At 46.2% G+C, this 24,271-nt stretch overlaps 1 protein-coding gene across 2 annotated transcripts in view; it reads left to right on the top strand.

Moving 5' to 3' along the window:
• Positions 1 to 23,785, top strand: part of LOC132822827 (potassium voltage-gated channel subfamily KQT member 2) — a 164,884-nt gene extending 141,099 nt beyond the window's left edge. The window contains exons 12-17 of one of the 2 annotated variants that reach the window (XM_060836184.1): positions 1,364 to 1,581; positions 2,753 to 2,861; positions 4,491 to 4,622; positions 11,106 to 11,207; positions 15,575 to 15,698; positions 22,975 to 23,785. In XM_060836184.1, coding sequence (XP_060692167.1) covers positions 1,364 to 1,581; positions 2,753 to 2,861; positions 4,491 to 4,622; positions 11,106 to 11,207; positions 15,575 to 15,698; positions 22,975 to 23,742 — 1,453 coding nt within the window. In that variant the 3' untranslated portion in view covers positions 23,743 to 23,785. The remainder of the gene's footprint in view (positions 1 to 1,363; positions 1,582 to 2,752; positions 2,862 to 4,490; positions 4,623 to 11,105; positions 11,208 to 15,574; positions 15,699 to 22,974) is intronic. The other variant, XM_060836185.1, reaches the window with a different exon arrangement.
• Positions 23,786 to 24,271: the final 486 nt, after the last annotated feature.

Below are 24,271 nucleotides of genomic sequence, written 5' to 3'. Positions count from 1 at the left end.
TTGTCAAATCAAACCACAGCATCTATTGGAGGAACAACGCTTCATCTTCCACCTGGGCAGCCTACAGCCTGGAGGACTCAACATTGAGTTCTCTAATTTCAAATAATCTCTCTTCCCTTCCCCCAATGCCCTTCGCAGCCCCTGCCCCTTCCTTCCACTGCTCCCTGCCACCAAAGGATCCATTCCTCCCATTGACCAACCAGGTCGTATCCTCTACCTGTCTTCACCTATCCCCACCTTACCACTCTGCCCCCGCCACCCCCTTTATCTGCAGCTCCGCCCACACCCACCCCAGTCCTGAAGGAGGGTTACACCCGAAACGTCGACTTATCCACCTCCTGATGCTGCCTGGCCTGCTGTGTTCTCCCAGCCTCCTGCCTGTCTACTTTCCTTCTCCTCAGCTCTCACTGCACTCCCTGTTCTCTAGTTCTCTCCTTCTGATCTCTTCAGTCCCCCCTGGCTATCTCTCTCTGTCTCCCTCCCTTTCTCTGTCGCCTCTAATTTCCTGTCGCTGCCTTCCCTACTTTCTCTTTGTCATCTTCACTCTTTCCTCTTTTTCACTGTCAGTCCCCAGGGTGTGGGGGTGTTATTTTTGGGTGGGGTGTGTTATTCAGGAGGGGGGAGAGCCAGGCCCTCGACAGTTACATGATGAGGTGGAACACTCCTTCATATGTGAGGGGTACCAGCTCCTTTAGGAAGCTGTCTCTATGTACCACATGTGACAGCTGGCACTATGCTGCATTTCGCAGTCCGTGAGGAACCCTGCTTTTGGGGAGGTGGGCTGGTAGGTTGCAGTGAGGAGGGGGATGGTAGTCAGAATGAGAGACAGACGGTGGTGGCACTGGTCAGGAGAGGTCAGAGGGGTGTACTGAGTCAGCATCTGTGATGGCTATAATCATTTAGATTTATCATGTCTGTGGGAGGTTTTACGATGAATTCAATCTGATTTCACTGGTCTGTGTGTGTATATGTGAGTGCCTATGTGTGTACGTCAGCCTGTGTATATGTGAGTGTGTGTGTACGTCTGTGTGTGTATGTGAACATGTATATATGTGAGTGTGTGTGTACATGAGTGTGTGTGTATACGTATGTGTACATGTATGTGAGTGCATGTGTGTGTACGTGTGAGTTTAAATACATCTGTGTGTGTACATGTGTGTGCGTGTGTACATGAGTGTGTATGTGAACATGTGTATGTTTGTGTATGTGAATGTGTGTATATGTGAGTGTGTGTCTCCAATATCCCTGGGAGCGGGGGCTGGCATTCCGGGTGAGGCTGCAGACTGTGCCTGCGCTGTGGGGAGCTGGGAGCGGGGCGTGCTGTGCTGAGGTGGGGGTTGATGAAGAGTCTGTGTTTTTGCAGCAACAAGGTCAGCCTGAGGGAGCGGTTTTCCAGCCCTAAGGGACCCAGCAGCAAAGGGAAAGGTTCCCCTCAGAGCACCATGCGCCGCTCACCGAGTGCAGAGCAGACCATCGAGGACAGTCCAGACAAGGTGCACAAAAGCTGGAGCTTCACCGACAGAACGCGCTTCAGGCACACCTTCCGGCTGAAAGGAGCAGGCTCACGACAGAACTCCGAGGGTGCGTGCATGGCACAGACTGGCACATCAATCCTGGCACATTCCCTGCTGCTATTCAGTTATCAGCCCAGGGCTGGTCGTCCCCAATTACACCCAGACACGGTGGGTTAGTCACCCAGACACCTGGGCTCAAAATCCAGACGAACAGTGCAACATCGAGAGAGTGCCGCACTGTCGGAGAGTCAGTGCCGAGGGAGTGCCGCATTTTGGGAGGGTCAGTGCTGAGGGAGTGCCGCACTGTCGGAGGGTCAGTGCTGAGGGAGTGCCGCACTGTCGGAGGGTCAGTGCTGAGGGAGTGCCGCACTGTCGGAGGGTCAATGCTGAGGGAGTGCCGCACTGTCGGAGGGTCAGTGTTGAGGGAGTGCCGCACTGTCGGAGGGTCAGTGTTGAGGGAGTGCCGCATTGTCAGAGGGTCAGTGCTGAGGGAGTGCCGCACTGTCGGAGGGTCAGTGCTGAGGGAGTGCCGCACTGTCGGAGGGTCAGCGTTGAGGGTGCGCCGCACTGTCGGAGGATCAGTGCCGAGGGAGTGCCGCACTGTCGGAGGGTCAGTGTTGAGGGAGTGCCGCACTTTCGGAGGGTCAGTGCTGAGGGAGTGCCGCACTGTCGGAGGGTCAGTGCTGAGGGAGTGCCGCACTGTCGGAGGGTCAGTGTTGAGGGAGTGCCACACTGTCGGAGGGTCAGTGTTGAGCGAGTGCCGCACTGTCAGAGGGTCACAGTTGAGGGAGCACTGCACTGTCGGAGGGTCAGTGCTGAGGGAGTGCCGCACTGTCAGAGGATCAGTGCTATGGGAGCACTGCATTGTCAGAGGGTCAGTGCTATGGGAGCACTGCATTGTCAGAGGGTCAGTGCTGAGAGAGTGCCGCACTGTCGGAGGGTCAGTGCTAAGGGAGCACTGCCCTGTTGGAGGGTGAGCGCTGAGGGAATGCCACACTGTTGGAGGGTCAGTGCTGAGGAAGTGCCGTACTGTCAGAGGGTCAGTGCTGAGGGGGTGCTGCATGATGCTGGATAATATGTTCCGACTGAAGCTTTGTTCCCTCTATTTACTGAGGGTAATGTATTGCTGATTGTGACTATTTTGTTGACGAGAGGAGTATTCTCACATATGGCCTGGCAGTGACTGGCGTGAGAGTAGCAGCTGGGCCGATTTCCAATCTGATCGCTCTGTGTTTCAGACCATTCCAGTCTCCCTGAAGAGGACATGCCAGACAACAGGAGCTGTCAGTGTGAGTTCATCACAGATGACCTCACCCCTGGACTGAAGGTTTCAATCCGAGCCATGTGGTAAGACTTTGACCGAATATTACGTTGTGTCTTTGAGAGCTAAGTTCTGAGCTGTGGCCAATCTGTGATGTCTCCTCTGGTATACTGCAGTAATTGGAGTGAGTCAAACCTGGAGAGATGCAAACTGTGAGGGCAGGGGATTAGGGGGATGATGCCCAGTGCACTGGCTCACTGGCAAATATAATATTCAGCTGGTGTTGCCTCAAACTGCTTTGAGACTTTTCCTGCGTAATGTGGTCCAGAAATCAGAGCATGCTAATTAGCGATGGACCCCTTCAGTATTAGAGTGTGACAGTGTGGGGAATAATAATGCAGTGGGTGTTGGGTTCCCCATCCTGGCTTCATCGGGTACCTGTTATTTCCTGCACTGACCTCCGAGCAGCCTCTGACTGTCCCTTTAAGCTCAGTAAGGCACTAGCCTAGCCCCAGTTTACATCTCCCTCCCCCATCCCCCAAACCTAATTCACAAAGAAGCCTCTCGGTCATGTCACGGGACCATGACTTGCTGATCACAGTAACCACGGTCTTTGTTTTGTGACCCCTTCCCTTTTCAGAGGGGAGCTGTCTGTCTCATGTTAATGGCACTGGCCAAGTAATCCCATTGGTTAATGGCCCTGAATTATGGGTTCAAATCCCACAGCAGCAGCTAATGAGTGAATCTGGAGTTGAAAGCTGCTGTCAGTTACAGCTACCATTGGTTGCTGAGGGAAATCTCATTCAGTTCACTGCTGTTCCTCAGGGAAGTGAATCTGCTATCTTTACCTGGCCTTACCTAGATGTGATTCCAGACCCACAGCAGTGTGGTTCACTCTTAATTGCTGCCTGAAATGGCATTTAGGGACAGCAGCCAATACTAGCCTTGTCCATCTAAGAATAAACTTTTAGAAAGCTAGCATTAACAGTGCACATAGAGAGGTGACGGCCTTGTGGTATTATCACTGGACTGTTAACCCAGAGACCCGCACAGAGATGATGGGGTTTGAATTTAATAAATATCTGGAATTAAGAATCTAATGGTGACCAGGAATCCATTGTCAGGAAAAACCCATCTGGTTTTAGGGAAGGAAATCTGCCATCCTCACCTGGTCTGGGCTGTATGTGACCCACCCAGGTTGACTATAAACAGCTCTTGAAGTGATTAAGTATGGGCAATAAACACTCACTGGCCAGTGATGTCCTCATCCTGTGAACGAATAAAAAACGCAATCTTAATGGCTTCCAAGTGATGAGCTCTCCAAGTAACAGGGGCTAGGATAAGATGAAGATGTCCCAAGCGCTTTCAAATAGATGAGTGAGGGAAAGTTTGCATCAATTTTGCTTGGAGCAGTTACATTCTCGATGTTAGGAGGAGAAGGAGAATTGGGGAGGGTCCCAGGGGCTGGTTATTGTCCAGTGACCCAGTACAGGGAGGTGAGAGTCTGATAAATAATAAACTTTCTCCACTGACCAATGCTGAGGCTCACGGGGTGAGGGAATGTAATGAAGTGTAAACCCAGCACGACTCAACCATTCAGAGGAGTGGGGGGTGAGGGGGGGAGGGTGATACTGTGGGAGGAACGAGACAGACTGTTTGGTTTTCCTTTCTGCTCCCGTCAGCCAGCTCTAACTGTGAGGAAACTTTCTTTGTAGCATTATGCGATTTCTTGTTTCGAAACGGAAGTTCAAGGAGAGTTTGCGACCGTACGATGTCATGGATGTAATCGAGCAGTATTCTGCAGGCCACCTGGACATGCTCTCCAGAATCAAAAACCTCCAATCCAGGCAAGCATCCACTCTTCATTCAACTGCTGCCCCTATCCCCCTCGGTCATGCCCCCGCCTGCCCGTGAGCAGCTCCATCCCTGTCAGAATCTGTGAAACACAGTGACACACACCCCAACAGTGCATACTTGTCACATTGACCAGATTTCTATCCAATTATTGCTCAATAGTGTATTTCAAGAGTTGATCTCACTTATCATAGAATCATACAATCCCTTCAGTGTGCAAGGAGACCATTCAGCCCCTTGAGTCCACACTGAACCTTCAAAGGGGATCCCACCCAGTCCCAGCCCCACCCTGTAACCCTGTATTTCCCTCAGCTAACACACCTAACCTGCACACTGTTAGACACGATGGGCAATTTCGGACAGCTTAACCTGCACATCTTTGGACTGTGGGAGGAAACCAGAGCACCCGGTAGAAACCCACACAGACAGTCGCCCGAGGCTGGAATCGAACCCGGGTCACTGGCGCTGTGAGGCAACAGTGCTAAACCACTCTTTCAGAAAATACCATTTTTGGAATATATGATACTTAAGCTCAAAATCCAGGCCAACTCACTGCTGTACTGAGGGAGTGCTGCATTGTTGGAGGTGCTATCTTTTAAATAGGGTATTACACCAAGGCCCTGTCCAGCATCTCACATGGAGGCCACACGGCCGGTATTCAAAGATATCTGGTCGGCATGGACGAGTTGGACCCAAGGGTCTGTTTCAGTGCTGTACCTCACTGTGACTGTAACAACAGGGGACCTCTTCCCAATCTCCTGGCCACGAAATTATCACATTGTTATTTATGGGATCTTGCTGTGAGCAAATTGGCTGCCATATTTTCAACATTCCAATGGTGACAGCATCTATAACATTATTTCATTGGTTGTGAATTTCTTTGATGCATCCTGAAGTTGTGAAAAGGTGCTTTTTAAGTCGAGGTCTTTTCCCATGTTGTGTGGTGTGTAACTCACCTGAAAGGCACAGGTGACATTGGGCTTATAATTCCCAGAGCTGTCCACCAGAGGGCTCTCCACACCTCATGCCTGAGTCTGTGATAGAGATTGGTCACTGTGGTTAGCCATTATAACATTCTAACCAGAGTGGTAGAAGGCAGATTGGATGGTACTCGTTCTGTTATTGAGTGTGATTCCTATATTTCTCCAATTTCCCACTGAACTGAGTGAGACTGTACAAGACGTATTATAACACATTAATGTTATGGACATGGAGTAGGCCATTGAGGACTGAGATGAGGAGAAATGTCTTCACCCAGAGAGTGGGGGAGCCTGCCACAGAAATAGTCTGAGGCCCAAGTCACCGAAGGATCCAGATAACAGTTCTTTGGCCTAAAGCGATCAAAGGGTATGGGGGAGAAAGCAGGAACAGGGGCCTGGGTTGGGTGATCGGTCATGATCATGTTGAATGGCATAGTAGACTTGAGGGGCTGAATAGCCTACGCCAGCTCCTATTTACTATGTTTCTGTTTGATGGGTACAGTGGTGTTAAGTACAAAACAAAAACTTCAAACAAAATTTTGATGGAGACTTTATAATGAGAAAGTACATTGATGTAAGATTTTACGTACATTTTCATTATGAAAACTTCATCCTCAAAATAATTAGCTTTAGTTGAACGAAAGAATGAAATGCTAAAGGGGAAAACCTGGTAGACTTCTGACTGCATGTAATTAGACAGTTTGAAAAATGCATATTTTCCAATCAAATATGTTTATTCCAAAATTATTAGTTCTGTTAGTGTATACCGCTAATAAATATTTATTTTCACACCCTGTAAAACAGATAGTGTTTTTGCTTGAGATGGTATGGGGGGAGATGGTGCTATGTTTAGAAATAAGGCTTTTTTCTGTATTGCGGCCAGGTCATGTTGAATTCTTTATCACCAAAGGGAGCTCAAATTGTCTAAGAGTTCATATTTAACACATCAATATCCATATGTTAAACAAAGCAGTAAAAAGACATTCAGGGATTTACAAGGTTTTTTTTATAAATCTCAGAAATTGTTGGGAAAGCTCAGCAAATCTGGCAGCATGTGTGGAGAATGAAAAAGAGTAAATGTTTCAGGTTCAGTGACCCTTCTTCAGAATACTTTTAGGCCCGAAAGGTTAATTCTGCTTTCTCTCTACGGCTGCAGCCAAACCTGCTGAGTTTTCCCAGCAATTTCCTGCACAGAGCCCTCCACTGGGGAGCCTTGCTACTCTCCAGTAAAACAGAACACCATGGACAGAGGAAGGAGTCAAAGTGAGTGGTGTGCAGCATCAGCCTGTACAGCAGGTGGGAGGACATGGTGGGGCACTTGCAGAAGGCATCTCAGGATGTGGAGTACAGGCTTACCTTCCCCCAGTGCTGGTACCAATACCCCGTGAACCAGAACCCACTTCTCTCACACCTGTCTTTGAATCACACATTCACCACCCTACCCTATGCCAATTTACATGTGGCTCAGGGAGTAATGCAGAGATTGCAACTACTTGGGGATCTGCATCTTATGTGGCACCTGGGTCCTCAGACTGACCATGCCGACTCTCCTGTGGTACCTCCATGCACCACAGTGACTGGATCCTCCCCATCCCACTGCAGGTTCCTCTCTCACTTTGAGCAGGTGTTCCAATCGCTGGCATTGGGCAGACAGCGCAGTCACCTCTTTGCTGGGGGCCGTGTGTCAATTCCTCCTCAGGGTGAAAGTGAGGACTGCAGATGCTGGAGATCAGAGTCAAGATTAGTGTGGTGTCGGAAAAGCACAGCTGGTCAGGCAGTGTCTGAAGAGCAGGAAAATCAACATTTCGGGCAAAAGCCCTTCGTCAGGATTCCTGGTACAAAGAAGCCTCCCTGATACACCGCAGTGCCTGTGTTTCAGCCTGCAACACAAGGCTTAAGTTAAAGCTGCTTGTGTTTGTAATGTGCTGCACATGAGTTTGCTCAGAACCAAACTGGTCTCCAACACATCCTGTTCTGCCATCCTTAACGTGTCCGAAGGAACTGCCAAAGTTTTGCATTCAACTTTGCGTTTAATTAAGATTTGTAAATCTTATGAAGCCTCCCACCTGCTGCTAAAGTATTTTGAACATTTGAAGTAAGATAAATTATAGTCCCTTTGCTGGATACTCATGACATGACCAGCTTCTTCTGTTGGGGCAGACAGAAATCAACACAGCAAACCTTTAAAATACATTTCAGCGAGGTTTAAAAAATTAAGTTAGTTGTTCAATCCAGTTTCAGTTTAACATTAATGGCATAGGAAAAGGAGAAGGCCAATCAGCCCCTTGAACCTGTCTCAGTACTCAGTGAGCTCATGATCAATCTGTGACCTCAATATATATCACTATTTACTAACTTGGGTTAGCAACAATCTATCAATGGATAAATGTAAAACTAACAACTAGTAGGATATCCAGCTAGTCCTGCATATCCCCCTTTGTGTAGGTCAGTGTTTCCTAACTTCCCTTCTGAAAGGTCTGGTCCCAATATTTAGACTGTGCTCCTGGATGCTTCAAAATTAGAGATTTCATTTCATTCTATCCATTTGATTAATTTTCCTTAATGTTTTGAAAACTTTGATCAAATCACCCCTATCACTTTCTAAATTTCAGGCGATGGCCCAGTGCTATTATCTCTAGACTATTAATCCATTGACCCAGGTAATGTTCTGGGGACCTGGGTTCAACTCTTGCCATGCTAGAAGAATTCAATCAAAGTCTGGGATTAAGACTCTAACGATGACCCTGAATCCATTGATTGTCAGGCAATATCCATCTGGTTCACTAAACATCCTTTAGGGAAGGAATCTGTCATCCTAATCAGGTTTGGTCTACATGTGACTCCAAACCCACGTGTGGTTGACTCTTAACTACCCTCTGGACAATTCGGGGTGGGCAATAAATGCTAATTGTCTCACAATGTGAATGGTTGCTTGGTTAAATGACTGAGAGGTTCAAGCACCCAAATCCCAACCAGAGTCAGCATCTTCAGGAGAGGAGGAGGGCTGAACAATGGCAGCACAAAATAATACTGGGTGGTTCAGTGGTTAGCACTGCTATCTCACAGGCACCAGGGACACAGGTTCGATTGCAGCCTTGAGTTACTGTCTGTGTAGAGATTGCACATTCCCTTTGTGTCTGTGTGGGTTTCCAGGTGCTCAAGTTGCCTTGCACAGTCCAAAGATGTGCAGGTTAGGGTGGACTGACCATGCTCAATTACCACATAGTGTACAGGTTAGACGGGTTAGCCATGGCAAAAACCTGGTGGGGTGGGGTGGGTGGGGTGGGATGATTTTCAGAGTGTTGGTGCAGGGTCAGAATCATACAACATGAAACAGACCCTTTGTCCCAACTTGTCCATGCTGAGTAGGTTTCCCAAACCAAAAGTGTCCCATTTGGCCAACATCCCTCTAAACCTTTCCTATCCATGTACCTGTCCAAATATCTTATAAATATTGTAATTGTAGCCCCCTCTACCATTCACTCTGGCAGCCTGTTCCAAAACTTGACTCAATCGACCAAATGGCCTTGTGTCTGCACTGTGGGGATTCTATGATTCTGTGAATATTGCAGGTTTGACAGGACTCCACAGTGCTGATGAAGGGCTTTTGCCTGAAACATCGATTTTACTGCTCCTCGGATGCTACCTGAACGGCTGTGCTTTTCCAGCACCACTCTATTCTAGACTCTGATTTCCAGCATCTGCAGTCCTTGTTTTTACCTAGGACTCCACAGGTATTGATAAAATGGAGGAGAATAGAACTGGAGCAGTTAAATTGGCGAGAGAATTGATATTGTGGCAGGAGATGATCGTGTACTAAGTTGACAGGATGTGATTGGTGGGGTCCTCTAGAGATCTGTAAGGGTACCATTCAGTGATCAAGCAATATAGATCCATCGATCCATGTTTTCTGACATTAAGTTCATTGCCACAGTGTTGGGGGAGATAAGCCACAAAAAGACACATGATCGATTCAGTTAGGGGATAGAACTCTGGCAAAATCAGAATTAACGTAGAGAGAGTGCAGAGATTTTGGGGAATGTTGCAGATACGTATTCCAACAACACCTCACTTTGTTTCCTCCCTTTGACATGAATTGAAAGCTGCCAGACATTGAGATTACGACAAAGTACAGCACTGGGGAAGTTTTGACTAGTAAATATGAAACTGCAGACTGAGACATTTATTGGTACAAGGCACTTAGTAGTTAGTCTTACAATTGACTTTCACTTGCACCGTTTCCAGAGTTAGCTCGTGAATGGGTCACATCTCGTACATGGCAACATTTAAACCATCACATTGACCAGAGAGGGCATTCACCGCCTCTGATCAAATCCATTGCAGAAGATTTAACCATTTTGCCAAAACTCATTTGACCATTTATGAAACTTTGTAAAGAACTTTTCACATTTAGGTCCTTGTGAAAATTTAACAGAAAGTATTGCATACTCTGTTGAGTACATTTTACTCAGTGCTTCAGAGATCGGGCTTGCAGTTTGCTGTCTCTGTGTCAGAGCTGAGAGTTTCTGAGTCTGAAATTTGTTGATGTATTGCAGGAGATGATAAGCTAATGTATAACTTTCAGGAGATGGTCGTTGAGGTGTAGCTGGGATATTAAGCATGGGCTCTACCCAATTTCATGTTACATCAGTGGGATATGTCTACCTCAATCCTTTATCCTCAGTTTCACATCATCATTCCACAGATTTTATATCACCAGCTGAATGTTGTATCTGGGGCCCCTGGACACAACCAATATGTCTGCCGCTGTATGGGTACACTCATTGAACAGTAAGGTGTAATTGTCAGGCTGGAACTAAACGGAGCTGTCTTACATAGCACCCACACCAAGAAAAACCAGAACAACTACGGATGCTGTAAATCAGAAACAATAACAGAAATTGTTGGAAATGCTCAACAGGTCTGGCAGCATCTGTGAAGAGAAATCAGAGTGAATGCCTTGAGAAAGGGTTACTGGACCCGAAACATTAACTCTGCTATCTGCTCACAGACGCTGATCTCTTCCAGCAACCTCTGTTTTTGTTACTAATACAGAGAAGCGCTGGAGAAACTCGGCAAGTCTGGCAGCATCTATGGAGAGTGAATGCTTTGCGCTTGTGTTCTGATGAAGAGTCACACCGGACGCAAAACAACTCCGCTTTCTTTCCATAGATGCCACCACACCTGCTGAGTTTCTCCAGCAATCTCTGTATTTGGTTCAGATTTCCAGCGTGTGAGACATTCTGCCTGTATTGTGCATGCTGAGGGGCTGGTGTATTGACAGTTTACAGATGCTGACTGTTTCCGAAAGTTATGGTGAGGTCACAGAAAAAAGTCCTGCTTATGAGATGGATTCTTCCAACAGGACCATTCCCAGGAATGTTCTCGACACTGTCACTCGGTTGATTAATGTACTGCCGCGTTGTAATTTTGTTGTCTCCTCACATTGCTTCATTATGCCTTTTGCTGGTGTTCTCTTTTATTTCACTCTGCCAGGATAGATATGATTGTGGGTCCCCCACCCCCTTCAACTCCCCGGCATAAGAAGTTAAAGGGAATCCTCACCACTTCTAAAGATTCAATCCAATACTCTCCTAGGTTAGGACTCATCGACAGAATGCTTACTTTGTCTCACTCAAGAGTTATTACTTACACAGCCAACCCCCTTCCTTGGGCACAGAACCGTAAAAAAAAACCTAAAATTGAAATTCATTCTCGGTTTCTTCAAAGGATTTGTTGCAAGTTCAGGTTAAAATTCACTCAGCATTTGATGTTATCACCCAAAGGGTATAGATGAGAGGGTAAGTGCGAACCAAAGAGATTGATGAAGGGGTTTTGCTGTAAGTGTTTGTATTGCACTCTCTAACACTGGAGAAAGCTTTTTGATGTCTTCTGAATGTTTGGGAATGCTTATGATTTTAATGGCAGGCAGTGGGCAAGAACTAACATTGTTTGCGCTTTTGGGTTTGAATTTGCTATTCATTATTTGCATGGAAGCATGGGGCAGATGAGGCATGGATACATTCTGAGGGAGAGGGCAACGTGACAGGCCACCTTTCATTTAACTAACGAACAAATGATATTGCACGCTGTGATTGTGATTGGGCAAATGGTGGACAACCAAATTTAACAATGAGCAGAAACCCAACAAAGAATTTGGACAAGGAAAGCAACAACCACATTCTCTGGTGAAAGAGAAGCAGAGTGCACTATCTGTTAAATAATTGAATCTCCCCCAACTGCACAGCCCTGTACCTGGACATCTCCTGAAAATAAAACAATTGGGTGAGAGGCTTTAGCTATGTTTCTTATGAGTTTTAAAATTCCCACATGAAAAGTAAGTGTTGGAATAAAACGCAATGAGTCAGGCAGCATCCATGCAGCAAGAGTTAACAGTTTCAACAGAACAATTTTAGATTTCCAGAATCCACAGTGTTCTGCCTCGAGGTTAGTATACAACATTCCCATCCTTCTTCTCCAATCCCATCATAGCTTCCAGCCTGTCACAGCCTTGGGAGAACTCTGCACTCCTCCACAATTGTGGCCTCTCCTTCCTTCACTTCACCGTTGGTGGCAGTGCCTCCACCAGATTGGACCCTACGCTCTGGAACTCCACCTCCAAATTGCTTCCCCTCTCCTCCTCAAGGATGTTGCTGTGATTATACCTGTCCTAGTATCGCTGTCTTTGGCTCAGTCTCTGATTCCTGAGAAGCACTTTGAGAGGTCTTACTGCATCAGAGGTGCTATATCAATGCCTGTTATTTTCTTTCCCATCGCAACATTATGGGTTGGTCCAAGGTTCCTTTTCACTGCAGTAAAATATCCCAAAACATCTTTGCAGAAATATTATCAGACACTGGAGGAGGTATCTGGAACATGACTGAAGGGTAGGTTTTTAAGGAGCAATTTACAGAAGGGAAAGGGCTCAAAGAGATGGAAACATGGGAATCCAGCAGCTTGGGATCTCAGAAACTAAAGGCACAAATGAAATGAACAAAGAGTAGTGTGGAGATGCCAGGTAGTGATGTGGAGCATTGCAGAGATGTTGGACAGTTGTTTGGCTGGAAGGATGTTACAGACAGAAGGAGTGATGAGACCAGGGAGAGATTGCTGTCCTGTCTATTTGTTGATCCAGCTAAAACCACAGAGCAATGGTTCCTCCAGGGTGTCCCTAGTCTTTCTGCAGCGTAGCACACAGTGATAGCTTTTCATCTGGGCGGCACGGTGGCACAGTGGTTAGCACTGCTGCCTCACAGCGCCTGTAGACCCGGGTTCAATTCCCGACTCAGGCGACTGACTGTGTGGAGTTTGCACGTTCTCCCCGTGTCTGCGTGGGTTTCCTCCGGGTGCTCCGGTTTCCTCCCACAGTCCAAAGATGTGCGGGTCAGGTGAATTGGCCATGCTAAATTGCCCGTAGTGTTAGGTAAGGGGTAATGTAGGGGTATGGGTGGGTTACGCTTCGGCGGGTCGGTGTGGACTTGTTGGGCCGAAGGGCCTGTTTCCACACTGTAAATCTAATCTAATCTAATCTACCATTGGAAAAGCCTGGTTTACAAATGAATATCTTTTCTTGACTCTCAGTTTATTTTTTTCACCTAATTTGACTTATTTTATTGTCACGTGTAGCTAAGTACAGTGAGCAGCACAGGCAGATCATAGTAACCATGGACATATAGATCATAGTGTGCAAAAGACACTTGGGCAGAGTGAGGCATACAGGTAGCACCACAGGGGGATGGGCACAAGGCATGTCCACTTCTGGAGAGATAAGAATTGAGGGATTTACCCAGCCTTCCAACAAGTGTACACACATCCATGAGTGTTGGTGCAACCATTGCAAAGAACAATCTCAGCAGGGAGCACTTACTTCCCACGTGAAGCAAAGCCAATCCCAAGTTACAGCCTTTCTCTGAATTGGTAGATGGTTGGAAGTTACACAGCACAGCCACCTCTCAGGATCTGGCCTCAAATCTAATCCATCCCATAGAATGAAGGAAGCAAAACGTGTGCTGGAGAAACTCAACAGGTCTAGCAGCATCTGTGAAGAGAGCAACAGAGTTTAGGTTCAATGTGACTCCTCTACCAAACTTGTAGGTCTCAATGTTACCAGCTGTGGGTATTAGTTCCTTTGTGGGGTGAGGTTATCTATGAACCAGAGAGGATGGGAGCAAAGTGATTATGTTACAGACCATCTAAATCTGAAGGCACGGGCTCAACCCCCTCCATGGGAGCTAGGAATCTCAGTGCAATTAGCTAAATAAGTAGATCAGGAATAAGGAAAGTAATCTTAGTAATGATAATACTGAAGCCACCAGAAAATCCTACCTGTTCACTGCCATCCCTGAGAGAAGGAGCTCTGCCACCTTTGCCCTGACTCCAGAACCACAGCAATGTGGTTAACTCTTAGCTGCCCTCAGGAATAATCTTGTAAACCACTGAGTTAGATTCAAGAAGATGGTTCACCACCATCACCACATTACTGTGGGTAATGACCAATGGCATTCTCAATGATGCCTCCATCCTGTGAAAAATTAAGAAAAAGAAATTGGAACCCAGTTGCTGATTGACTCAACTCCCACCAGGCCACTTATGGAAACTATCAATCAGGCCATTGTTGTACAGTTAGTGTGGAGGCTCAGCAAATAACAACGATAGGTACAGCTCAGAGCCCCAGAATGTCAGCTCCTGGGATCCCTCATTGGGAAAAGGATTCAGCACCTGAACATTACAACAGTGACTGATGTCCATGCTGCTCTCCATTGGCTCCTCCAAATGGGGAAAGATCTTATGACCAGAAGACATGGGAACAGAAGAAGGTCATTCAGCCCATCTAGTTTGCTCCGCCATTCAATTAGTTCATGGCTAATCTGATCATCATCAGTTTCACTTTCTGCCTTTGACCTGTAATCCTTGACTCCTTTCCTCATTAAAAATCTCTCAATCTTGAATATACCAAATAACCCAACCTGCACAGCCCTCTGCGGTAAATAATTCCACTCATTCGCTAGCCTCTGAGAGTAGAAATTTCTCCTCATCAATGTCTCAAGCATGTGACTCCTTACTCTGAGACTGTGGTCTGAGAATCTCCCACAAGGGGAAACAGCCTCCCACATTGACCCTGTCGAGTCCCCACGGAATCCTGTATATTTCAATAAGGTCACCACTCAACTCCAATCAATAAAGGTACAACCTACTCAAGCTCTCCTCGGAGGGCAGGGGTTTGGAGATTGTGCACAAAGGTTGATGTTACTGCACCCGTCCTCCCCGAAGAGAGACATGATGATTCTGGATATGAAACCTTGGCTGAATAAGCAGTTGATTCAAACTTTGATTGCTGGATTCCATGGGGGATCTTCTGATTGAAAAGGATCATTTTCCTCTTTCGGTGATCACCCTGTGCTTGACTATGGATATCCATTCTGAATCCACACACATGCCAAGGTAGATGATGAGTCAATGGAGTGCCAGCCTTTGCCCAGCTACAAAACATCACCTTCCTTTTAGAGACATGGTTGACCCTGTTGTGCTATTCCTTATTAATACCTCTAACCCCAACCTTTCATTGCTTCATAAATGCATGGGACTTTATTTGCTGTCTTGTTTGACTCATGTGCATGTTGGCATGCCAGTTGTAACTGTGTATGGAGCATCTCTCAGTAATGCCCGCCTAATAACTGTTGAGTTATATTTTAGGATTTGACTCCACTGTTTCCTCCACCCTCCTCTCCACTTAACGAGAAAACCCAAGAGAAATTCCAACCCATCCCTTCCCTAGAAAGAATCTTGTTTTACCTTGAGAGAAACTTTCCCTTTGAAGAGTTCTGATCACTTTTGTCCAATAGCCTTGCATTTTCCAACTTGTTGACACTAACCTCTGGACTGACAATTGGGCTAGGCTTTGTATGTGAAGGGCAGAGTTACTGTCTACCCTATTATCTCTGGTATCTGTTTACCTTCCATGGTAGAGTCGACCAGATTGTAGGCCGCGGTCCTCAACTCCAGGAGAAGGACCGCACCAAGATCCCAACGGAGCCTGAGGTCCCCGAAGACCCGAGTATGATGGGACGTCTTGGGAAAATGGAAAGACAGGTAACAGTTGATCTTAAAATCACTCTATACCATGGGGAGGTGTTCAATAATGCATTAATGTCTTGAGAGCTGAGATTCTGCTCCACAAACCAAACATCAGATCACATAGAATTACATAAGGTTTACAGAATAGTAATGGGCAATGTAGCCTTAAAGGGTCTAGATGACACAGTGGCTCAGTGGTTAGCACTGTTGCCTCACAACGCCAGGGACCCAGGTTCAATTCTACCCTCAGGCGACTGTCTGTGTTGATTTTGCATGTTCTCCTTGTGTCTGTGTGGATTCCTTCTGGGTGCTCCAGTTTCCTCCCACTGTCCAAAGATGTGCAGGTTAGGTGGATTGGCCATGGGAAATGTGAGGTGGTGGGATGCTCTTTGGAGGGTCGGTGTGGACTTGATGGGCTGAATGGCCTGTTTCCACACTGTAGGGATTCTATGATTTGGTTATAGCATGTAGAAATTCCAAAATATTCTAGGAGGACCAAGGAATGATGATCTGCTTGGATGCAGCACATCAAAATTGGCATGTAGAGATTTGGAGAGTGATTCTCCGAGGATCTCTTAGGAATTTCTTGTTGGATTTTTACTGAATTAAGGAACTCCCACTTTGGAAGTGAAATTTGATCCTGAGCACAGGCTGGAGTTGGTGGGAATATGGGGACAAATTGAATGGAGATGCCCAGTTATGAGGCCATCATGAGTCTGTCATCCAGTTAAAGGGAAAGGACTGCCTTTCAGAGTTGCTGATGGCCCAGGTAGATGGCCAGAACGTCCGCAGCTTCCTTAGCGTTCCCAGTGGCAGCTGAGCTATCAGTCTCTATAGAGACTCTCTATATTGAAGTGCTTTCAAAGGCCAGGTAAGCTGAGAGCTGGAGTGTGGTAGGAATTACACCAACAACCAATTTAACAAGATCAGAAGAGATCAAAATGCGGCTTACTTTTCTCGGATGCGTATATTCAAATGCAGGGGCCAGTCCTCTGAAAGCAAAAGGAATTTGTCCAGGTATCGTTCCTTGTTTTAAATGAAGCAAAAGCATGGGGAAACAATAGCTTCCTACTGTATTTTCCATGGTATCAGCCTGACCAATCAGGGCTGACCTACACACAAATAGCCTTACTTTCTCATCTCTCTCTCTCTCTCGCTCTCTCGCTCTCTCTCTTCCTCCTCCTCCTCCTCCTCCTCCCCTTCCTCCCTCTCTCTCTCTCTCTCTCTCTCTCTCTCTCTCTCTCTCCCTCTCCCTCTCTCTCTCCCCCCCCCTCTCTCTCTCCCTCTCCCCCCGCCTTGGAATGAAGGGGTATACATTATTATATTAAAAATTACCATTAAAACTAGGTTAACCAGACAAGATTACACCATGTTCTGGGAGCTTATTGTGTTTCCTACATTGCAATAGTGGCTAAACATCATATGGACTTCATTGGCTGTAATGTGAGCAGAAGTCCTGAGGTCGTGTCAGGAGCTCCGTAAATGCTAATTCTGTTTGCCATTTTGAAAAGACCCCAGCAGGAGTGTGAGAGATAGCCCTAGAGTGGCAGTGCTTGTACTAGGTGCCAGGTGTAAAGAGGTGAATTGTGACGTACCGGCATTGTCCTGTGTTAGCGTTACGATTTGAGCTGTAAGACCCGGTGGTGGCCCTGATGAAATCTCCCCCACTTTCCGAAATCGAGTTCTGTGCTACTTGGAAGGTATCCAATTCCATCCACAACTGTATACAGCTGGGACTCCCTTTACCTGCTCCCTCCAGGAATTTCATCCACTTGAATTGGACATGGGATAAGATCCAGTTCAGTCTATTAATCCATCAAAGACGCAAACTGTTTTCCTTGAGAAATTGCCATTACTATTCACCTTCATTAAAGAAACATGAGACTAACTAATAGGGCAGATCAGTCACCTGGCCCTGATGGCCTGCAGAGATAGTTACAGAGATAGTGGATATGTTGGTTGTAAATTTGGATTCTGCAGCAGAATGAGAGGCTTGGAAAACTGACAACATGACATCTCTATTCAAAACTGGACAGAGGCAGCAAACAGGTCAAGGTAGGTCAGTTAGCCTGACATCTATTGTTGGAAAGTATTGGAATGAACTATTAAGGAAATATTAGCACAACATTTGGAAAATTGTAATCTAATCAAGCAGAGTCAGCGTGGCTTTATGAAAGGGGAATCGTGTCTGATTAACTTATTAAAGTTTTTCAAGGATGTCCCAACCAGAAGTGATAGAGGAGAATCAGTAGATGTGTTGTATTGGAACTTCCAGAAGGTGTTCAATGAGGAACCTCACAAAAAGGTTTAGTAATAAGATAAGAGCCTAAGGTGTTGGGGGTAATATCTTGGGCATGGAAAGAGGATTGGCTCATGGGCAGGAAACGAGTGTGAGTAACAGGATCTTTTTCAGGTTGGTGACCTGTGGGTTCAACAGGGATCGGTGCTTAAACTGAATGTACTGTGGCCAAATTTGCAGATGACAGAAAAATACATGGAAAGGTTCTGAGAGACATAGAAACAGTTTACAGAGAGAGATTGATAGATTAAGTAAATGGGCAAAAAGTTGGCAAGTAGAGTATAATGTGGGAACATGTGAAATAGTTCACATTGGAAGAGAGAACAAAACAACAGAGTATTATTGAAATGTAGAGAAACTGCAGAAAGCTGCAACACAAAGGAACTTGATGGGACTTGTGCACAAAACACAGAAACTTAGCACACTGGGGCAGCAGGGAATCAGGAAGGGTCATGGAATGTTGGCCCTTATTTCAAGGGGGTTGGAGTATAAGAGAAGGGAAGTCTTACTGTAACTGTACAAGGGGCTGGTGAGACCACATCTGGAGCACTGTGAGCAGATATCCTTTCATTGGGGATAGTTCAGAGAAGGTTCACTAGGATGATCTTCGGTGTGGAGGGATTGTCTTACAAGCAAAGGTGAAACAGGTTGGGACTCTACTCCCTGGAGTTTCCAAGAATGAGAGGTGATCTCATTAAAACATATCGGATTCTGAAGGGGCTTGATGAGGTAAATGCTGAGAGGATGTTTCCCCTCGTGAGAAAGTCTAGAACCAGAGGGCAGAGTCTCAAATTAAAAGAGATGCCAATTTAAGACTGAGATGAGGAGGAATTTCATTTCTCAGAGGGTTATGAGTCTTTGGAACTTCTTGGTACAGAGGGCTGTGGGGGAAGAGTCCTTGTGTAGATTTAAGACAGAGACAGATTCTTGATCAGTCGGGGAATTCAGGGGAAAGGGCAGGAAAGTGGATGTGAGGAATGTCGGATCAGCCGTGATCCTGTTAAATGGTGGTGCAGGATTGAGGGGCTGAAGGGCCGACTGCTGTTTCTTCTGTTCTTAGGTAGTATTTCTATGCAAAATAGTTTTTACATGTTTTTGTGGAGCAAAGTTTTGTGGTTAGGCTCAGGGACCATGACAGGATTCAGGGAAGCTCAGATTGTTTATGGTTGTCCATTGGTTGACCTGGGATTTGTAATTGTTAGGGTCGGTACAAATGCTGCTACACTTGGCTCCTCTTATGGTTAATTTCAGGAGTAGACTAGTTTCAGAGTGCATCAAAGTTAGCATTCTATAGATAACAGGAATTTTTACCACAGAGAAAATTGACAGTAGCAAATTAGCAGTGTGTTTTACTGTTTGTTCGATGTACTTTGTCATTAACTTTACTCAGGAGATGTCTGAAAGAATTCCTCCAGTCAGTGTCACCTCAATCATGAAGGATAAAGTTACACTGAGTGAAGGCTTTTCAAGGACCCGCTCTTGCTGTGGCAGACCTATTTATGGTGTTTAACAGGAGAATTGGAAACATTTGATTAGTTGATCCTGCTCTGCATGAGCAATTGTCAGTTTTGACTGAAAGGTACTGGATGTAGGTTTGCTCACTGAGCTGGGAGGTTCATTTCCAGACGTTTCGTCACCCTACTAAGTAATATCTTCAGTGGGTCTCAGGCGAAGCAGAGTACATGACTCCTGCTTTCTATTTTGGTTTCTTTGAGTTGGCGATGTCATTTCCTGTGGTGATGTTGTTTCCTGTTCTTTTTCTCAGGGGTGGTAGATGGGGTCTAACTCTAACTCAAATTCGACCCCATCTATCACCCCCTGAGAAAAAACACAGGAAATGACATCACCACAGGAAATAACATCACCAACCCAAACAAACCCAAACATATAAATAGAAAGCAGGAATCATGTACACTGCTTTGCCTGAGGCCCACTGAAGATGTTACTTGGAGGGTGATGAAATGTCTAGAAATGAACCTACCAGCTCAGCGAGCAAACCTACATCCAGAACCTTAACCTGAGCTACAAATCTTCTCAAAACTCTCTGAAAGGTATCTTATAGAGAAATACTTTAGTACATGGACAATTATCACCTGAGGATTTCTGTGTGAAGTTTGTAAAGAACAGGAGATGACAAGAAAGAGAAGTTTTGCCCAAAAATAAGATTAAGTTAAAGTTAAGATGGTCCATTGATGTGGGATATGAGTGTTTTCATTGTTTTATATCATTGTGGAAGATAAATCTTACCAATTGAGAGAGCGTCTTTTTTTTCATTCACCCATGGAATGTGGGTATCACTGGCTGGGCCAGGATTTATTACTCATCCTTAGTTGCCCACTTGAGAAGATGAGAGTGAGCTGCCTTCTTGAACCACTGCAGTCCATGTGCTGTAGGTAGACCCACAATGCCCTTAGGGAGGAAGTTTCTGAAATTTGACTCTTGACAGTGATGGAATGGTGATATATTTCCAAGTCAGGATGGCTTGAGGGTGTTTAGGTATATCTGTTATTCTTGTCCTTCGTGATAGTGGTGCTCGTGAGTTTGGAAGGTGCTGTCTGAGGATCTTTGGTGAGTTTCTGCAGTGCATCTTGTAGATAATCCACACTGCTGCGACTGAGCATCGGTGGGGGAGGGAGTGGATATTTGTGGATGTAGTGCCAATCAAGTGGCTGCTTTGTCCTGGATAGAGTCAAGCTTCTTGAGTGTTGTTGGAGCTGCCCCCATCCAGACAAGTATTCCATCACACCCCTGATTTGTGTCTTGGAGATGGTGGACAGGCTTTGGGGAGTCAGGAGCTGAGTTACTTGCTACAGTATTCCCAGCTTCTGACCTGACCTGGAGCCGTATTATTTATATAGTTAGACCATTCCTGATGAAGGGTTCTTGCCTGAAACATCGATTCTCCAGCTCCTCAGATGCTACCTGACCATCTGTGCTTTTCCAGCACCACACACTCGACTCAGTGTCTGATCCATTGTGACCCCCAGGATGCCAATGGTGGGTAATTCAATGACAGTGATGCCATTGGATGTCAAGGGACAGTGTTTAGATTTAGTCTTAGAACAGAGAAAAGTACAGCACAAAACCGGCCCTAATGTAAAATATAGTAACTTAACCTGCACACCCCTCAACTCACTGATATCCATGTGCATGTCCAGCAGTCACTTAAATGACTCCAATGACTTCGCTTCCACCACCTCAACTGGCAACACACTCCATGCATTCACAACTCATTGTGATGTCTCCTCTATACTTTCCTCCTAATATCTTCAAACTATGACCCCTCGTACCAGTCAATCCTGCCCTGGGGAAAAGTCTCTGGCTATTGACTCTATCTATTCCTCTCATTATCTCGTACACCTCGATCAGGTCTCCTCTCTCCCTCCTTCTCTCCAGAGAGAAAAGTCCGAGCTTATTCAACCTTTCTTCAAATGGCAAGCCCTCCAGTCCAGGCAGCATCCTGGTAAACCTTCTTTGCACCCTCTCCAAAGCCTCTGTATCTTTCCTATAGTAGGGCGACCAGAACTGGACACAATATTCCAAGTGTGGTCTCACCAGGGACTTGTAGAGCTGCAGCAAAACCTTGCAGCTCTTAAACTCTATCCCCCTGTTAATGAAAGCCAAAACACTACATGCTTTCTGAATCACTTCACATTTATCCAGGTTGAACTCCATCTGCCATTTCTCTGCCCAGCTCTGCATCCTGCCTATGTCGCACTGCAGCCTGCAATAGCCCTTGATACTATCAATGGCACCTCCAACCTTACTAACCCATCCCTCAACCTCCTCATCCAAGTTATTTATAAAAACTACTAAGAGCAGAGACCCAAGAACAGAGCCCTGCGGGACGCCACTCAACACTGTCCTCCGGGCAGAATACTTTCCAACTACAACCACTCTCTGCCTTCTGTCAGCCAGCCAATTCTGAATCCAGAGAGATAAATCTCCCTGTATCCCATTCCTCCTGACTTTATGAATGAGCCTACCATGGGTAACCTTATCAAATGCCTTGCTGAAATCCATATACACCACATCCACTGCTCTACCGTCGTCGATCTGTCTTGATACCTCCTCAAAGAACTTGTCTTGTTGCAGAAGGTCATTGCGAGGCATTAGTGTGACATGAATATCACTTGCTACTTGACAAACACAAGGCTGGTCATGTATTTATGAATAAGAAAATTGCACAGTTTGAGCCTAATCTGGAATTCACTGGATCCATTTTCAAACAGGTCATGGAGCTCTGACCCAGGTGGTAATCATCATCTTGTTGGATTGCAGGACATGTGGCCTTTGAATTGATGTAGTCTAGTGGGAACCAGTTTCACAAAATTAAAATGTTCACATTGGTTACTTGAGAAATTGAAGCCACTGAACCTGTGTCTACAGAAGATTTGAGTCTGTAACATAAACATTAGTCTGTCACCGTGAACTTAAGGATGGAGTGAGGGAGATTAGGGGTTTCCCAGAAATGTGGAAATGAGGACTCAGTGTAGGATTAGGGTTATAAGTCTTTCCAAAGAACGAAGGTCAAAGGAATGAGGAGGAAAAGATTATGGAGGGAAGTGTTTTGAGAACTTGAAAAGAACAGAGTGAACTCAAATGTAGGAAGGCTGTCCATAGCAAAAGCACCAGAGAATGCCAGTGTTTAATGGGTGAGAGATTGGAGTTTGATGAAGGAATAGCTTTCAGATGATGAACAAGGTAAGTTGATTACTTATTGTGTTTGTCCTGAGTTGCATGTCCCCTAACTGCTTTGTAAATGTCAGGGAATCATCAAAGGGAACTTCAGTGAAGTACATAGAAATTCTCCACTTGGTGTTTGGATGGGAACTGGTTAATCAACTGCTGGGTCAGGGGTGACTGACTAGTATGGGTGGTTAATGGTTTGGTGGGTATTTGGCTATTGGCCATCTGGTTGATGGGTAGCTCATTATGGGCTGTCTTAGGGGCTTTGAATGGTGGTAACAGGCTCTCTGTATGCTGCTGCAGGTCCATTCGATGGAGAAGAAGCTGGATTTCCTGGTGAACATATACATGCAGCGGATGGGGATCCCGCAATCCGAGACCGAGGCATACTTTATTTCCAAAGAGCCGGACCCAGCTCCTCCGTACCACAGTCCCGTGGACAACCGGGAACTCTGTGACAGGAACACAAACACCAACAAAATGTTGCGGTCGTGCAGCCTAACCGCACACAAGACGTACCCTGGACTCGGTGTACCAACGCTGGCTCCAAATGGCTGTCCACCATCAACCTCATCCCACCAACACTCAGCCAATGGCCTGAGCCGGCGGAGCCATGACACTCTGACCTTCATGACCTCTCCAGTTGGCGACGGCACAACCTTTGTCAGAATCCCGCCCCCACCCTCTGTGTCGCATGAGAAGATTTCGGGACATGGCGGCTGCGGTAGGGGAGCGACGGAATACAGTCGACATGATGACCACTGTTGCAAGCGTCAAGAGACTGCATTGAAAGAAAGAGACAGCGACACCTCCATCTCCATTCCATCTGTGGATCATGAGGAGCTGGAACGCTCCTACAGTGGCTTCAGCATCTCGCAATCGAAGGAGAACCTGGACAATGTCAACAATGCCCCTTACGGTGGGGTCACTCCCTGGTCAAAGGTCAGACTGTACATTGCGGAGGGTGAGTCAGACACAGACTCCGAAGCATGCACCCCATCTGGCCCTCCACCCAGATCAGCAACGAGTGAGGGGGCACACTGTGACTTCACATGGTCCTCATCCAAATAGACAAGGCCTCTGTTCATTCGATGAGCAAAAGTGACACCAAGAAAGAGGTTACGTTCACAATCACAGATGATAACGGTACTTAATCTTTCTGGCAAATACAACAGCAGGGTTGAGGATACATTTGGGGGAGTGTGGGGTGTGCAGTTGAAGATTGTGAGCAAGGCTTTCAGGCCTACCAACTGGAAGATGCTGGGCCCATGTTGGTTCTCAATGGACTCCCGAGGTGGCTGCTACTGCCATGGCCTGAATCCTCTCCCGTCGATCCCTCACACCGCATCAGGTAGATGTCCTTCTGAAACCACTGGAGCGATGGCCTGTGGCGCAGGATGAAACTGGGCCTAGCTCCCATTTGTCATCACGCTTGTGACCAATGAATGTATGTGAAACACCTTCCCAATGTCACATGCAGCTGACAAAAAAAAATGGGGAGAGAGAAAGCGAGACTCCTGGAAAAGGAGAGAACCCCTGGGAAGCTGGGGCATTCAATAAACACTGAACAATGCAAGCATTAAAGTGGGCTGTAACAGAA

Source organism: Hemiscyllium ocellatum, chromosome 15, assembly GCF_020745735.1.
Source record: "Hemiscyllium ocellatum isolate sHemOce1 chromosome 15, sHemOce1.pat.X.cur, whole genome shotgun sequence".
NCBI lineage: Eukaryota > Metazoa > Chordata > Chondrichthyes > Orectolobiformes > Hemiscylliidae > Hemiscyllium > Hemiscyllium ocellatum.
Note: the sequence above shows the minus strand (reverse complement) of the source record. Positions and strands in the feature narration are given on the sequence as shown.